We start from the raw sequence: 18,698 nt of genomic DNA, 5'->3' as shown, positions 1-18,698 counted from the left end.
GTCTGTAGTATATTATTTAGTCCTTTATTTGATGGGCAAGCAACAGGGTAATTGATAACATCACAAATAAATACACTGGAGTACACGTTGGTGGTCAATTATATGCATGGAAGAAGGTCTCGATGCTTCTTCATAAAATCTTAAACGTGAATAAGGGTCATAAATAATTACTCTGCTAATTACTACAGGCATGAATGAAAACAAACTTCTCTTATTGTGATGAAAATTCAGAAACCGTTTTAAACCTATGTATGTTGACATTGATCTCACTCCAAGAAATTCTGACCCTTGAAGATGTGTCATTAATCATATCTTTAAAGACTTATTCATTCGATCATCATCAATGAGGTGGTTTTCAGAAACTCAAGAAAAGACAAATATATATTTTTAAATAAATGTGGTTGTGTTGGCAATTTTGTTTTCTTCTTATAAATGTAAATTGAACAATAGAAAATCTAATTTTGTGGTTTTCTTGAAGGATGTATACATTATATAAAACCACTTTCTAATTCGGCTGAAAAAAAGGCTGTATATATAAGGCTGTTTTATAATACTCGTGTGTAGTGTGATTTACCCCTGGCTCTTTTGTTATTGTTCTGTTTGTATACTATCCCCTCTATACTGCATGTATAGTGTTTAATAAAAAAGTACACGTCAGTGAAAACGAGTGATATTTCTGTTGCCTAGACTGGTGAAGGCATGACCCGCCCTACTCTGCTCTGATTGGCTTAACCCTCTGTATCCTAACCAATCTCGCGCCTCTTGCAAAAACCTAACCAATCCAACCCAGAGCCTACGAAGGCAACAGGTACTAGCCAATCATAGGCAGAGAAGGGCGGGGCATGACGTTGTCAAAGAAAAAATAAATTGCCAACCAGGAAGTGGCTAGTAAGCTAGCAACGTAGAATGAGCAGCTGAGACTGTGGTACTTTGACAGGTTAGTATCCATTTACTCAATGAACATCAAGCTAAAACGGTCGACCTCCGCCATATTTTCTATTTCCTTACCAATTAAAGCCACTTTATATTGCCACAACCGGTCGGTTTCGCTAAAAAGGAACGTTAGCATGACGAACGAGTAGCGTGCAACCTGCAGGCAACGTATTGCCGGGGCGGAGTGGCGATTTACCAACTGGATGTGTTCTGGTTAAAACGGGTGTAGGTGATTACTACTGAACGTAAATTAAATTGGGAAGTTCCCAATTTAAAGTGTTCCCAATGGGAACACTTTGCATTGAAGCAGAGTTTAATTAGCACGTGTCCTGCCGTCATACTCCTTGCAATGTTAACCTAACAGTTGGCCTGAGATGACGTGAACTTAACGTACTCTGCTCAGTAACAGCTCATACTTACAACAGGAACGATGAGGACGATCTCGGTTATTATTATGATAGCGGTTAGATTATGTATTGTACAAGTACAACAAGCCCGCACACAAGGAAGTCAAGTCATATTTATGTATGCATTATTATTTCTTTATAAAGGGCAAAAGCACAAATCAGTTTGTTGCTTGCAAAGTGCAGAGCTTCAGATCCCTCACAGTTTTCCTTGACACTGCCACACACAAAGGTAGACTATTAAATACAAATATTTCCCTCCCTGTTGTCTCCAGCTTCAGAAGGGCAGGATGGGTAGGCAGAGGAAGAGGGTGGTGACCGGTGAAGCTGTTCCCCTTCTGCGGAAAGATGAGAAGCTCCCAGCATTTCCCCAAAAAGAGAAGAAAAAGAAAGTTGATATTGGCAAAGTCTTCATCAACATCTCCATTGGTCTTGGCATATTCAGCCTGGTCTGGTTCTTTTACGCCCTCCACATGCGATCAAGCCTGGCCAAACGGGTGGTGACCCTGCACCCGTCCCCTCCTGTCCTGGATGCCAACAGCAGCAGTGCCAAGGTCTCCGCAGAGAGGTTCTGGGGCTCATACAGGCCTCAGGTCTACTTCGGCATGAAAACCAGGAGTCCCAGGTCCATTGTGGCAGGTAGGCTGACACATTCAGTGTCGAGCTGAAGCTGTGCCGGTTTGATTTAGTTTACCAGGAGAATCCCTTTTGAGAATAAGAATCTTTTTACCCAAGGGCTAGAACACATAGTTACAGACAGAAAAAAGGTACATTTAAAAACATTGTCTTCAGGAATCTGCTCCTAATTTGTGGTGGAAGAGTTAAAGGGAAAATCCAAACCAACTTAACTTTTTCGTTAAATATGTAAAGATCAGATATGAAAACGTTTTCATATTTCAGACTTGTTTGTTTTGATTGCAAAGCAAGTAAAGGAGCATTGTTCACTCAGATTAATATGAAAATACACGTTTAACCTCTTAAACCCTACTGATGCTGCTGTGCAATACACTGAGCTTCATTTAACATTCTAGCAGAGTTCCTTAAGTTTCTAAAGATACTAAATATATCAGGTAGAATATTTTGGAAATTGACATAAAACAAATTTTTAATCTTTTAATTTTAATCCAGAGCTCCTTCATGTTATGGAATGGTGAAGCTATAAAAAACAAACAAAAAAAACCTGGTGTCTTAGGAGACCTGGATGTTAAATGTACCACTATAATACCGAAATCCCCGACAATGTTTATTGTGTTTGTGTGTATGTATGTATTATGTATATTTGTAAATGTATGTATTTGTATATATGTATGTATATATAACTATATATGTGTATATGTGTATATAACTATATATATGTGTGTGTGTGTGTGTGTGTGTGTGTGTGTGTGTGTGTGTGTGTGTGTGTATATAACTATATATTACATAGACAGTTTTCTCTTGTTGATACTGTCTTTATTTTCATATCCACAGTAGAATCATGTCTCAAATCATTGGCACACTGCAGTCTGTTTTAAGGTGGATTTTCCCTTTTTAATTTTAAATAGTTTGCTCTCACAAAAACATTTGCTTCGTAGCGCTAATCAAATCTTTAATGTTTAATTGCACTAGATTGGGGAAATGGTGGGAAACGAGCCCAGGCACTTGACAAATTCAAGTAAATTTTGGCTTCAGTCCCTAGAGCTGTTTACCCGGTCAGTCAATTTGGACGACCAACATTGTTTATTAGGTAACAGCATAAAGTGGGCTACATTTGCCAATATTGAGTACCAACACTTAGTTCACAACTGCTGTTCCCAAAACCCAGTTGGCCGGTAACTTGCTGCATGTATCCAGTGAGTTCTGTGACTTACCTTTTTTCTGTGAGACAGCTGACGAGTTATTATTTTCCAAGTTAAATATTTGTGCTTCCTCTGTGGTGTACAATACAACCAAATAACTTCCATCGTTATGTCTCCCCAGGTATGATGTGGATGCGTCAGTTTGCCGACATGGATGTAAACCTGAGGCACATCTGTGAGCAAGGGGATCGTTTGCAAGGCTATGGCTGGATGATGCATGATGGGATCACCTTTGGCGTCCAGGAAATCCACGACAACGACTTCACACTGACGACAGAGTTTGTCAAGAGGATGGGAGGGGCTCACGGAGGAGACTGGACATGGAGGGTCACTGCTAAACAGCATGTGAGTACTGCCTGTTTACTCAGCCTTTTGAGCAGATGTTCCCAAACGTGGCCCAAATGAGAAATGTCTATTGTTGAGTTGTGATAATTGTAGGCTTTTTGTCTTTACCCACCAGAGCTCGGCCCCTCAAGCGCCAGTCATCTCCCTGTTGTTTTACACAGCGGCGGACACCCAGGGCTCCCTGGAGGCTCACGTTGAGGATAGAAACCGCCTCGCATCCATCACTGGTTCCTCAGAGGAGCTTGGAAACTTTAAGATCACCTTCCGGAAGCCGGTTACCGGGGAATTATCCAGTGCCAAATATGCAAGGTAAGTGCATAAATACAGGAGTGAATGGTTAAGTCAGCAGCAGTTTGAAAAGAGAACGATCATGGACAAGGCAGCTGGAGGAAGCATACTGTAGTTAGTTTGGGGGTTATCACCTGCAACAATTGGTTGTTTTCTTTCACAGTTTTGCAATGCTGATCCCAATAGTTCAATTATCAATGGGTGAGTGCATGAAAAGTCATGTGTAGATAAATGTCCATAGAAAAGGGAGAAGACGTTGTCATATAGCAGAGCTGAACAAACGATGTTTAAGCTGCATATGAGGAAAAGATGCATGACAAAAAATAGCACTATTTGAATGACCCTGAAGTCTGTTGCACCTGTCCTGAGTCCCAGTATCAGTCCTCTGATGATACTCTGTAGTAATGTCATTTTGTTAGTGACCCTATATAACGACATTGGTGAAAAGAAATACAATAAATCAAACCACTAGATGGCAGCAAAAGTAGGATTTTCAGCTTTGTTTCATCAATTTGTTGATCGAAAAACACACTGGACGAATTAGGTTTTCTTAATTCTCAAAGTTTTTTTGAACGTGCTGATAAACATCATAGCAGATATATGTTAAATCTGAAAAGCAGCTCCTTTCCATTAGGACTATTTTAGCTTTTTGTGAAATGCCACAACTGTCGTTTAATTAGTGAAGAAAGAAGGGTGATGTGCACCCTTTCAGTATTTTTTTGTACTGAGTGGATCAGGACTCTTCAGACTTTCATGAGGGCTTGAAAAGACCAGCATAGCAAAATATAAAGGTACAGTATGCACTGATAGAAATGATTGTTTGCATTATAGCTTATTGTAGAAAGATGGTTGTTGATATATATGTGGGGTTTAACATGGTCACTTAACCTCACCAGTACATGTTTTTGGGACTCAGGTTATGACACAGTGTGCTTAGGGTTCACTGACATAGCTAAAACAGTTGAGATAGACAACTTTAAAGATGATGTGATTGCTTTGATTTCATATCCTTTTAAAACACAATAATAACACAATATATAAACTCAATAATATGAACAACAGTTTCTTTTCTTTCCAGCTACAACTACCTTCAGACTGTCACTCCTGGCTTGGAGAAGCTGACTGACATTGTGAAGCAAAGTCTGAACCGTAGGTTTGTCTACAGCGCTCCTTCTGGTGAGAAAAGGCATTACATAGCCGTAGACACCTACAAGCCCCCCCACCACCCAAACCAACAGAAATCCGCCGACACGCGGAAAGAGACTGACTTCGTGGTTCACCAGGTGACCGTCCAGACGCCATTCCAGATCGAAGTTCTGTTTGAGTCCGGGAGCTTCCACAGCCGTCCCAACCAGCTCGTGGGCTCAGTCATGACTCAGGAGCTGGAGAGGAGGAAAGCCGAGTTCGACTCAAAGTTCGAGAAGATTTTTGGCCTCGAAAGCAAAGGTTTTAGCCAGGCACACGTTAAGTTTGGCAAGGCAGCGCTCAGCAACATGTTGGGTGGAATGGGCTACTTCCATGGCCAGTCTGTGGTACAGTCAGCCTACAATGAGTACCCGCTCCTGTACCCAGAAGGTGCTTTGTTCACCGCCGTACCTTCGCGTTCTTTCTTTCCGAGAGGGTTCCTTTGGGATGAGGGCTTTCACCAGCTGCTGCTGAGCAAGTGGGATCCCCATGTGACGAGGGAGGCGATTTCCCACTGGATAGACCTGATGAATATGGAGGGCTGGATCCCACGCGAGCAGATCCTGGGAGACGAGGCTCGCAGTAAAGTCCCAGCTGAGTTTGTAGTTCAGCGCAACGAGAACGCCAACCCGCCGACACTTTTCTTAGCTCTTCAGGAGCTTATCGAACAGCTCTCGTCAAATCCAGAGAAGCCAGCATCTCGACCGACTTTGCCTTTCCTTCGGCGGCTTTTCCCCCGACTGAAAACTTGGTTCGACTGGTACAACACCACACAGACGGGGCCTCTACCAAACTCCTACCGCTGGCGTGGGCGCGACAAGGACACAAATCTTTTCCTCAATCCCAAGACCTTGACTTCTGGGCTGGACGACTACCCCCGGGCCTCTCATCCGTCAGCAGATGAGCGCCATGTAGATTTACACTGCTGGATGGCGTTGGCCTCCGGCATCATGGCGAGTGTAGCTCGGCTTCTCGGCGAGCCCCATCACGATTACGAGCTGTCCCACCAGGTGCTCCGTGACAACGACCTACTGAATGAGCTCCACTGGTCAGATCGGCTTCATGCTTTCAGTGACTTTGGCAACCACACCCAGGCTGTGTCCCTGCAGCAGGAGAAGGTGTACGTGCCTCCCGGACAACCTCGTCACCAGTTCCCCGTGGCACGCCTCGCGCGCTCCGTCCGCCGGGCCCCCAAGCTGCAGTACGTTAACGCTTTGGGTTACGTTAGCTTGTTTCCTTTCTTGCTGCACATTCTTGCACCGGATTCACCCAAACTAGAACACATCTTCCGTGACATGAGAGACTCCAATAAGCTGTGGACACCCTACGGCCTGCGTTCAATTTCTAAAGCCGATCCACTGTACATGAAGCGAAACACGGAGCACGACGCCCCCTACTGGAGGGGACCGATATGGATTAACATCAACTACTTGGCAGTCCGAGCCCTGCACCACTACAGCAACACGGAAGGGCCGCACCAAGAGAAGGCAGCTGCTCTTTATGAGGAACTCAGGATTAACATCGTCAATAATGTTTATAGACAGTATGTTGAAACAGGGTATATCTGGGAACAGTACAACGACAGCACTGGTAGGGGCCAAGGAAGCCACCCCTTCACCGGCTGGTCGGCCCTGACAGTGTTAATGATGGCTGAGCAGTACTGATGAACTGTTGGCTGCATGTCATGTTTTCTAGGATACTGGCCTTCATCTGTCTGTGATTGAAACAACAACATGATCAGGTGTCAAGACAATGGGTCTTGTCTGGTTGATGAAACTCGACAAACTGTAATTATAAGATCCAGCTGAAAAATAGGCATTTATGATCTCATTTCCACACTTAACCATTTGTTAAAATACCAGGTTTCACAATGTCAAACGAGTTTAAGTGCAGCTACCCCGTCTTTACTTTATGTGTAGCCAAGCCCTGTCTTTAGTGCTTGAGTTATATACTCAAGATGCATTAAGGAAACACTTCAAAGGAACATTCGCCACCTTTTTTTTTTTATGTGGACTTCCAATCAGTGCTGATGGTAAAAGTAGTCCACTTAAAGAGATTCCCCAGTGTGTGCCCCAGTTTTCGCTACGTCTGATGAATTAACAGAATAAACTCACAGACGTCAATGAAGAAAATATTCGTACACATAAACCAAAAAATACAACCGAACACCTTCTGAAGTTTCTCTTTTACACCGAACGAAGACGAGCTTTATTGCCTCGTTAACTCATCGTAAAACACACTTTATTTAAACTAAATCGAAACAAAATATAACTCACCAAACATGTCTGGGTTGGTCGTTCCACTGTCCAACAATCGGCCACTGATTTGGTCAAAATAAATCCTTAATTCACAGAGTTGGATGTGAAAATATGCCGACTCTTTAAGCTGGTTACACCCCCCCCCCCCCCGTGTCTCTTCCTCCCAGGCTGTCCGATGTAGCGGCTGGTTGGCGGCCCTCACTCCTTCTACCATTAAATCCCGAAGAAGGTCTCCAGCAGACCTCTGTCTGAGGGAGGAGGGAAACTTCAATGCATTTAAATGCACACACAGCTCGGTCTCTCCGACTGCCCACGCTGACGTTCATTACAGCAGAATGGTTCCGTTTCTGTCGGGATCGGAGGGCAATTTGAGCAAAGGCACCACCAGTCGGTGTTTGCTCTCGGCAGCTCAGATTCTGGACGATCCCCGCCGGCCTCATCCGCCCTGCTGCGGCTGCAGCCTGGAACTGCCTCTCTCCCGCCGAATACGGCGGAATATATCTGAAATGTGCACTGTAAATGATCCTCATCCGTACCATCCTGAACTCATGTTTTCACTTTTGCAAACGTAACACAAGCGTCAAGAACAAGAAGTTTTATGCGGCATTGCAACCCACAGCTACAAAAGCTGAGAGTAGCACTCCGTAGTTCTTCTGTCTACCAAGTGCTTCATACCGAACACCAATGCATTAGTGACAACTGCACACTATATACCTAATTTGGAGAGGTCCTTTTTAATGAGGTCATATCCCACATGCAACTTCATTGCTTCACATGGTAACTTTTTGATATGGAAAATCAAGACGGCTCTTAAATGCGCAGGAGACCGCAGGTCCACCTCTCTCAGGGAGGGTTCATGCCTCCACACCGTATGTGTGGTGCTGCATAGGAACAACTTTTATTCGATTTCTCTCTCTGGGAAGATGATTGAGAGCCATTATTCTCTATTGTGCCATCTCTCTTTAGGTCCTTTGTCTTAGTGATTGGTCATTTTGATATGTAATTGTTTGATCACAGTCTTTCAAAAAAAAAAAAAAAAAAGGTTCTATACATTGTTGTTCAACATTTTTAAAACGACTGCTTCTAAAAGCAGCCATGTTTTGTACACACATCCTGTGGTTTGACTGGCAGGGAATACATTGACTGTGACATTGGTTTGTTTTGTTAAAAACAATAAACGGTTTGAATAATTTTCTTTCGTCATGTTTTTTTTGTTAATGTCGCTGTAAATGATTCATTGAATCCAAGCAGAAAGCTACAATCTCTGCTTGAAATGCAGCAGACCAGAAATGAACCCTCTACCTGACCCGTCCTCCCTTCATAACGTGCAGCTCAGAGCCGAACACACCTTTACGCGGGGCTCTGATGATTGGTGGTTATTCTATCTCTACTCGTGGGTTGCTGTGGATACAAGTGTCAGCTGACTCGGTAGTCCTTTTCAAACACAATCAATGAATCCTTGTCCTTCATTAACTGAATGTATAACATCTGTGTCTAGAACGGCATTTTAAATTCATGTTACAGTACATGTGTGATTAATGCATCATCAGTCAACACGGGTAGGATTTTAATGTGTTCACATTGTATATTTTGGATAGTAAATATAATCCTGGATCAATAAAGTCGCTCTCATTGCCGGTAGTTGAAATCCCATCGCAGGCCCCTTCTCCTTTATTTTTCAAATCTTTCTAACACACAAATGCCTAGGGATGCATATCACCCCGAAATGCCAATAAGCTTTAGATCTAAGAGTTGTAATATTGAATGAACGTGTGACAGTATAGTGGAGAGCCAAGGTATGTTATCTTCATCCCCAATGTACAGCTTTAACAGCAGGGATTTCATTGATTTGAGACCTACATCCAGCTATAGACATACACTCTCCCCGTTTTGCATGTAATGTAAAGTATTGACATTTCGTGATATTTTATTCAGCTGGCATGTCAATTATTCCTCATCTGTTCTGTAAAGATGTCAGCCTTCCTGTCAGTCAGAGTAGACAGTTGCTGTGACCTTAAGTACAGCAGCCCTGTCCTCTTTCTTTTGTCAGACGGCGCATTCAAAGGCTTCGAGCTGACGTCAATCTGCTTCTTTACATGGTTTCTATGGAGCACAGTTGCTGTGTGGTCCCGGTGCTTAATTAGCTAAAATCAAAAGGCATAGAGAGTATATAGATGGCAAATTCTTTTCACTCCTTGACATGTGCTGACATAGATTCACACACCAGGGCATACAGTGGCAATGTTCTTATTAATACTTTGACACCAAATATAAAACGTAGAGACTGGGGGCACTGATACGGGTTCTGTTTACATGACCACTGAGTTCCAACCTCCAGACTTTTATGAATCCTTTGAATGGGCTAGATGTGCAGTTGTATAGTTGATGGCTCAGCATAGTGCATTAAGGTTTCATGGATAAAAATAGTACCTCTATCAGTTACCAGAACAGCAGAAGAGCGGTAGCTTCACTACATTTAGTAGAAGCTGCAGTATTTCTATTCAGGATTCACGATAGATACTGTGGATTAACAGCGACACAAATATACACAACGCACCCGTTTGCATCTTGGAAAAGGCTTGAAATCCATCTTTTAGCATTTTCCAACACTGTGAAACGGTCGCTTGGCTAAATCGTTTAGATGTTAAAAACCGGTGTATGACGTATTAGTGTGCAATGATTGCTTTCGGGCTCAGTCGTGGGAGACACAAGCTCATCATTTGACCCTTTGACCTGTTAACGCAAAGCACGGTATCAAGGGATTTGGACACAGATCCTCTGCCTTTCTCTGTTCCTCACAGAGGAAATGGTTTCCACATCCCCTCAATGCAACTACAGTCGAAAATGCATTTATTTCTTTGAAGAGTGCGGACAATCTGTGTGACTAAAGCACTCACTGCGCAATCCATCCCCCTCACCCAAGACCCTTTTTCACAGTGAGATGGGATAATAGCCAAACAGCATCAGAGCTAACTAATGTGACTGCATAATAAACAGATGAGTCAGGGAGTATTCATTTACATATCATCCCAACCTTATCAGAGCTTCGATATGGTGGATATTTTGTGATTACCTACAACCAATGAATTTGCTAGAGAATGCAGTGAACATGGAGAGAATGCAGTGTCCACCGCTGCTGCGTGTTGAAGTAGGATATTTTTTATGCTGGAAATCATTATACACCTGGAGAGTAATTATAAAGTTGTCTTAATAGTTGCTGGAAATACCCCCCTTGTAGCACTGACTGCTGTATTGAATGTAATTACTGGGAACTTGTGCTAGAGGGAGCTAATTAATAAGGCATTTATGAGTGGAAAAGAGGCTTTTTCAATACAGCTTAGCGATCATTTTACTTACAATGGAGAGCTACTTGGAATTAAAGCAGTGTAAGTGGATAATTATGCTAATGGCTCAATTTGGATTTAAGATATGGTGGCAGGCTGTATTTCTAGATGATCACTGCTGCTACATTAGAGTGGCTCACATAGGTTTTATGTGCGTATGTGGGCTTATATGTTCATATTGTCTCACTGGAGATGTCCGATGTTTTGTCCTGAGGCCACAGTATAATGCGTGTGCGTGTGCATGTGTGTGTGTGTCTGTGTGTATGTGTGTGTGTGCGTGTTCTCCTTTGACACAACTTTTTTGCCTCTCATACAAATAAGCAAGCCTTTGAACAAACTGGCTATGAACGTCTGCTCCTTGTGACGTATCAATTTATCCGTTTTCTGTCTTTGTGTATCCCTCGAGCCTCATGGCTATATGAATTTCTTAATGTGTCAATTTTCATCTGCTGACTGCCTGTTAATATTGTTTGTGGAACTCCGGCGTTGACATCACTGCCCTCCCAGGACTGTGTAACAGTGTTTGTTCTCCCTGACATCAAAACAGAAAGCCGCCATTCCTCTTTTTAATTCGGTTGCCATCAGCATCATCATCCACACTGGCCTAATTGCTGTTTATACTTCGTTTTTTTCCTCTATAAAATACCCTCCAGGATCCAGCATCTCTGGCTCTCTGTACTCTGCCTTTGCCCCCCAGAAGCTTGCTGTTGAGCACCAAACCTGCCTCAGCCAACATAGGTCTATGTATGTTATGTAAGGCCCACTATAAATAGGTTCACCCGGGATCTTTTGTCTTTACCTGATTCGCTCTTAGCCCAACAGTTTTTATTTCTGGAGAGAGCTGTGGAAGCTAGTGCAATGTAGAGCTGGCCGTTTCCATAGTTACTTTTGTTAGCTGCAAGCTCTTAACATTCTTCATCTGTTTCCTCACATGTCTGCTGTTAGCTGTTTGTTTAAATCTGTTTGCACTGCATGTCCCCTTAATGACTGTATGTGCATCGATACAGCTGTGATGAACGCAATGCGTTCTGATTATTAACGATCATATCTTTTCCTACATGTTGTGGTGTCAATGCAACACATGGAATAATATATATAGGTGTGGGTGCAGATGACTCAGAGACTAGAATATGATATTTACTTTAGTTTGTCAAAAGTGCATACAATTCGTCATATATGTTGAGTATTAAGGATGTTATTGAGCTTCACTCTAAGGGGATTGTGTTGCATCTGCACATAAGCTTTATGTTTGCATTTTGACACGTTATCTACTGTTTTAACATTCTGTCAGTTATCTGGGAGTGAAGACATTTTTTTGTTTGAATCAAACATGTCAAAATATGAAAATTCACTGTCCTATTTTACGGATTTCTCTTAAAAAAATGTCCAAGCAGTTAGGTAACAGCAGGTACAGTAGCTGGATCAGGCCCAAGAATTTGAGTGTCGGAGTGCTGCAAGCAATGGATCCAGCAGAGGAGAGGGCAAGGTGGGTGCCATGCGAGTGCAATGTGTGTGGAGGAGTCTGGGGACATGGTTAAAGAAACACTGGGGCATTCCGCAATCACGATTGGAGAGCTGAATGCGATTCTCAGCCATCCCTGTTGTAGAACCAAAGAGTACAGGCGGCTGGGGACCAAAGTGGGCGAGTGCGAAAGTATTTTTGGATCACACGGGAAACCTGCCACACCAACAGCAGCAACAGCAGCATCGGGGCCTGGTACCGGGCTTCCCTAACCCACTCCCACTCTCAGAGGAAGAGCAGGAGAGAGATGTTCCTTCAAAAGAAGAACCACGCTTCCGCTGCTTTTATTTTTCTTATTTGTGCTATTTGTCTTTCAATTGCCCAGCGTTTGAATGATGATGGAGTATATATAACTATGCAGAGCCCAACATGACAGAGGGAGAGAGAGCGAGAGGGAGAGAAAATAACGAACTTGGCAGCTGAGGCGAGTATCTTGTATTTATAGAAAGTCGTGTTTCCGGCAGAGGTTTCTGTGGTTTTAGCACTCCCAATCCATTTTTGCGGTGTCTTACAGGCCCTATTGTATCCAGGTTTAGATTGAAGATGTTCCCTCATCTAGCGCCTTGGGGGGAGATTTGACTGTGAGACATGTCAGAATGTGATTTGGGGGAGGGAGATGGATTTCTCCAGCTCTTGTGCAACCCTGGCTTTCTAAGGATTGCGCCAAAAAAATCTGCTTTGCATCCACAAACTTTGGCATTCGTCGAAAGTACAACACAGCACTTGAGGCTGTAAATGCACGTACTCTATGTTCTATATGCATCTAGTTACTATATGGATGCAGGCAAAGCTACAGCCTACCTTATTTATTTTGTTGTCTTGGAGAACCATCACAGTATTTCCTGTGTAACCTCTCCAGATCACTGATGGTTTGAAATGCTTTTTTATTTCAAACAGCAAATGGCAGCCTCTGCATCTCAGTGGATTTCCTGGTATGGATAAGGTTCTTCTGTTATTTACTCTCAAACAGTGTGGGTTGCATAGTTGGTTGACAAAATGCCAAAGCATTGAGACTTTGAGAAGCTACTGTGCATCAAGTGAGATATATTTCATGTTCAAATCTGAATTATAAGGACAAAATGATTGTTTCTTTGTAGTAATGTGGATGCAATGCCAGAATCAGCTGACACTTCAATTCTTACAGTCTTGAGACAAAAGCTAGCCTGGGTTTAATATCTCTCAGGAAATAGAAAACAGTGGAGCTGTACTCTACACTGAATTTAGAATTCCAAAAGCAAATACATAGATGGACAGAAACTGGCTACTGATTTTCAATAGTGGGTAAAAGTCCTCCGCTCGACATCTGATTTGTTTTAAACCAGAATGATGATGTGCTTTTCATTCTCATGGGGAGTTGAAAGTCTAAACTCTAACATGGACAGAACCCAAATTAGATGTAATATGATCCATTGATGTGCTTTTAGTTTTTGTAAATAACTTGACTGCTGCACAGTTTTGCAAAATCAACAACATACCACAGCTCATAGATGCTGTCCTTATATATGTATCAGCTTTATGTGAAGCACAACGTATACGTAGAATCATCTTGTGAAAGGTGATGCTTTTCATATCTGTCGTTTGTGGTTATGTTTCACAAAACCTTAATACAGTTTACAGATTAGCTTATTGATGACAGCAGCCCTCTTTCCGATTAAAACACCAAGGAACACTGAAGAATAATATTAAAAGTCAAAATAAGAAACTATAGAACAGACATAATCATCCTGCATCTTGCAAGTGGTGATCTCAGAGGGCAGTCAGTCCTCACTGCCTCTTCAACTCTATCAGGCACCCACCTGCAAGCAACACTCCCACACCCTGTCCAGGAGTGAACCTGAAAATAACACGGCCACGGGGTTACATATGCAGCAGAAAGAAAAGTATTTACCTCTCCCTGGGGCACAAAAAAATCCACTGCTGTTATGAAAGTAATATTGGGTATCAAGCACACAATCAAATCAGCTGGAGAAATGTAATCAACAAAAACTGAAATGTTTTGTGTTTGACAGTTTAAATGCAAGTCGGAGTAGGTCTGCAATTGTCAGGACATTGATATGTTGAGGCATGCTGAGAATAAGCTACTGTACTTTGACAAACACAGGATTTATTATATGTAAAGGGAGCTGTACTTTTGCTGTGCAGGAGCATTTTTAGCCATGCTACTATAGTGGCTCCAGGGATTTCAATGTCAGTCTGGAGTTCCGTCACTTTGGTCCAGCAGGTCAAAGTTTACACTTATCCTGTGAAATATCTCAACATGTGCTGGATGGATAAGCACAAACGTCTATACAGACATTCATGGATCCCAGATGATGGATGATGGACTTTTCTTCTAACGCCACCATGAGGTTGACATTCGTGGTTTTGAGTGAAACGTCTCTACTCTCCAACTGTTGGATGGATCGCCATGAAATTTGCTACTCACATTCAAGCTCCCCTCAGAATAAACTGTAATCACTTTGGTTTGTCCAATATGTCCAATTCTTTGGTTTATGACTAAATACCTGTCAAACTAATTCCCACCAGCCTCAGCTGCACGTTTTTTTTATGAGGGTTGATTTGCAAATGTTTGCATGCTAACACATTAAACTAAGATGGTAACGTTGGTTTAAACATTATATCAGCTTAACAACAGCATGTTAGCATTGTCATTGTGAACATTTTAGCATGCTAACATTAGCATTTAGCTGAAATCATAGCCTTACGATGTTGTAATATGCATTGAAATATACATTGATTAAAATGCATATATTCATGGTGGTGCCATATGTGCATGAGTCATTTATAGCTAGATTTATAGATTTAATTTGTTACCTTATTGAGACAGACAAATTTCATTGGCTAAATCAGAAAGACACATTAAAGCATTCCACTTGTGCTTTGCTGAAATAATCCATTCAGAAGAAATGCCAAAATATCCTTTTATGAAAGAAATGTTTCATCTTCTGTCCTTAGCCAGTACTTTCAACCTCTTTTGAATTTAATAACCTTGTTAAAACACGGAAGCAACTTTGTATTGCTCCATATTCATTCCTTAGAAACAGGAGAATTTTGTCTCAGATTGCTTCGATGCACAGGAATAAAACAAAGGCTGTCATTTAACTTGCACAGGTATGGAGCTACCCCTGCGCTATAATGTCGGTAAGTGCTAACATTACATAAATCCATTACTTAGTCCCTTTGCTGTGGCATTTTATGGAGGGGAGAGGTTAGCCACACTGCAGTTATCATAACAGCATCCCGTGATCTGAACTCTGTGTGATCAGATTGGTTTTAATAGATTCTGGATTACTTGGAGGCAGTTCCTCAAAGCTAAACATCTCTGGGCCTAGAATTAGAGTGCACATCTGAGGTGAAAACGATTTGTTCAGGAGAATGTCACTGCTGCAATGAAAGAGCTTATATGCTATTATCGTACACTACCTTAAAAGATGACAGGACAGCAACTCAGAGATCCTTTGATACATTTTCCACTGCTCCTTCAGTATGGAAGAAGATTACATTAAATTTGAGTAGTCTAATATAAGCGGGCTCTGTATTATGTCTAATAGTGTCTCTGCCTTTGTGTTGCAGTAGTCACAATATATTTTATTCAATATAGCCCACAAGTTTTCCTATCCGCAATTAATCTTGTCCATAACGAATCTTGCCCACAGCAAATCGCCCTAAGATACTGTTCAAATGGATTAAGCTCACAGGAGTCCTTTCAATACAGTTTTTAAAAAATCTGTGATTATTGGAAGAAATGCTGTCTTTTTTGGTGTGACGGTAGTGATTGTCTATAGCTTTGGTCAATTTATCAATACATTCTTGCTTGTGTACAGCCATGTGCCCTCTTGAAAATGTCTTGCTACTGCAACAATAAACAATAACGTATTTTGATAATTTAATCAAATCAAAGTACCAATACCTCACTAAAAAGAACACCATCACGAGTACAAGTCCTGCATTCCAAATCTTTCTTAAGGTAAAACTACTCCTTACTAATATTAAACTAATATTATGTGTGCAAAATGGCTCCAGACAATGTAATGTTATTAGCTTATGATATTTCTTACACTAGCATCTAAACAGTACTTTATGGTTGTAGTTAAGATGGAGATCATTTTTTTGAATCAATAAAAATGGAGCAGATTATACAGGCTGGTCATATGTTCTGTGTGTAAAATCTCAATTTAGAACAGTAACTGTTAACTAAAGCTGGCAATTACATGTAGTGCCTGTAGTGTAGTGCCTTTTCATATATTGTATAGGACTAATGCAAAATGATTGTGTTAATAGTGAGTTAGAATTTCCCAGAGTCTGATTGCGTTGATTTTATGCAAAAGAATGTCATATATATGAATGCATAACCACGGGAACCATTGAGAGTGAAAGTAAAGTGTTTGTGTGCTGCTGGTTCATGTGTGATTACACGGCTGAATGCGGCAGCAGCGTCGCTATCCATGGTCCTGAACATCTAACCGGTGGAAGAGCAGAGGTCTGCTGCAGACCACGACGTCCTATAAAAGAGTATCGACTTTTTGTAATAGGAAGTGTGACCACGGTGTGCACCCGGCAACAGATGCGAAAGAGAAAAAAAATGCTTTGGGGGTTGAAATGTCATGTGAACAGTTGGGTTCAACCACTGAACACCTCAGGGGTGTTATCGACTCCCTTCGATGCTTTTAAAGGCCAAGGGTTCGTTTGGACTGGGCTTTGCAGTTATTCGCCCTGATGGTGTAAGCGACCACAATTTCCAGCGACCACAAGAGAGGGGGTGACTTTGTGAAAGTAAATCAAAGCGGTGGACTGCCAGGAAGAGTTGTTCAGTTTAACTGGAAACATGTAGGCCATGCAGTCTAGTCCAGATAGAGGCGGACAGAGAGGGAAGTGTCAGGGGAGAGATTAGTAACTGGACTGCCGGTTGGTTTTGTATTTGTCATCAAAACGAAGTAATTATTGTTTACCTCAACCCGACAGACTCTGATTTCGGAGAATATCTTATTATCTGTTTACATTCTCAGAGTTTTTCTCCAAATTAATGAATCATCCTTTCGTGTTGGTTTTGTACTCCTTTGTTTTACTTTATTACATTTCGTTAATTTACAATGGCTTCACATAGCTATTTGACCTTGAATCGCACCGATCAGCAACATTGGCTGTCAGGTCTACAAAGAGCAGGTGTCAGGCAAAAAATAAACCTCTTTTCTACTGCATATTACAGTATTTTCGTTATGTGTCATGTGTTGCTTAGTTTGTTGATTTTGAACTTGAACTGGACATTGGCCGCGAGTATTATCACGAAACACAGACCTTCAAGGAACAACAATGGTACAATATTACAGCTGATGATTTAACACTGTCCTTTCACATACAGGCCTATTTATATTTATAGCAGCTTGATACTCCTACATGTTAATATCTAGTAAATGCTATCTTATCGTTATCTGTGTTCTATTATTACTCCGTTTACAACATGCTGTATAGGCCTCAATATCGCTCTTAAATGTGTGATAATGACTATAGCGCTGTGTTTATAATACTTAATACAAGTTTATATAAAATGTTCATAATTTAAGAATATAGCCGAAGTAGTTAAACATTAACATACAAAAATGTAAAATGTATTATTATTGAGGAACAAACCTGTTGCAAATGTGGTTTCCAAAAAAGTGTATTTGACCGATACAGTAGATGAGTATTATATCCTCCAAGATGTATCCTATAAAAAGATGATAAAGTTTTAGTTTCCACCTGAGACCTAAAAAATATTTCGTTTCTGATTACGTTATTCGTATTCCAACACTGTACCTAAGACTCCCTGATATGTCACATTACTCATTACCTTCCCATTACTGGCGTTTGCATGTCTTCTTACCTCCAAAAACTGGAATGTCCCTCAGTGTGATTGATCAAGTCAGTCAAACAGCGCTGGTGTCCACTTTTCCACCAGGTCTTACATCTCATACCATGAGAAGACGGTCAAAACTAAACCGGCGGATGGTGGAGGTATATACGCCGTTTGAGGTATTTCACCTCCAGCGTGATATTCTGAGAGGTGCATGATGATAAGAGAAACGAGACCGTCTTCAGTTTAATATCATTGTAATTGAAATGATAACTCGTTTCTGTGGAAAGAAATACCATCATTACAACGTGTTACCACCCAACACTGGTCGCCACTTGTTGCAACGTCAGACTCCATCGCTCCAGTATGGGAGGAGGGAGGATTAGAGGAGGGGGGACTCCGTCACATCCTATTTCCATGTATGGGCATGAAGTTTACACGCAGCGGGGAATCCTCTCACTGGAGCTGATGAATGGGGAGGAGGGCCGAGGGAGCTGCCAAAATGTATATAAGGAGAGAGAGGGGAAGTCGCTGATGTGAAATCCACAGCAAGCAAATACCCACCGAGGAGCAGAGACGAAAAGGAATACCTTTAATTGCTTTTTACACCTTTTAACACAGACTGCTTTGGATCATTTGTTGAAAACCATCAAAAGGGGGGTTGAAAGAAAACATCCGTCTGCATAATTTGTTTTACATTTTCCCATTTTACCTTTTTCCCTGGGAGAGACGGACTTCTAAGTGCATCAGT

General features: G+C 41.7%; 1 protein-coding gene across 1 annotated transcript; it reads left to right on the top strand.

Annotated features, from left to right (window-relative positions):
- Window positions 1-883: 883 nt before the first annotated feature.
- Window positions 884-8,442, top strand: mogs (mannosyl-oligosaccharide glucosidase). Its single transcript, XM_079277934.1, has 5 exons — window positions 884-937; window positions 1,613-1,976; window positions 3,297-3,520; window positions 3,636-3,829; window positions 4,887-8,442. Exons 2-5 carry the CDS (start codon window positions 1,628-1,630, stop codon window positions 6,655-6,657), a joined length of 2,538 nt encoding a protein of 845 aa, XP_079134060.1. The 5' UTR covers window positions 884-937; window positions 1,613-1,627; the 3' UTR covers window positions 6,658-8,442.
- The last annotated feature ends 10,256 nt before the right edge of the window (window positions 8,443-18,698 follow it).

This window comes from Melanostigma gelatinosum (assembly GCF_949748355.1).
Source record: "Melanostigma gelatinosum genome assembly, chromosome: 11".
Taxonomy (NCBI): Eukaryota; Metazoa; Chordata; class Actinopteri; order Perciformes; family Zoarcidae; genus Melanostigma; species Melanostigma gelatinosum.
The sequence above is the reverse complement of the archived record's forward strand: the minus strand, read 5'-3'. Positions and strand labels throughout refer to the sequence as shown.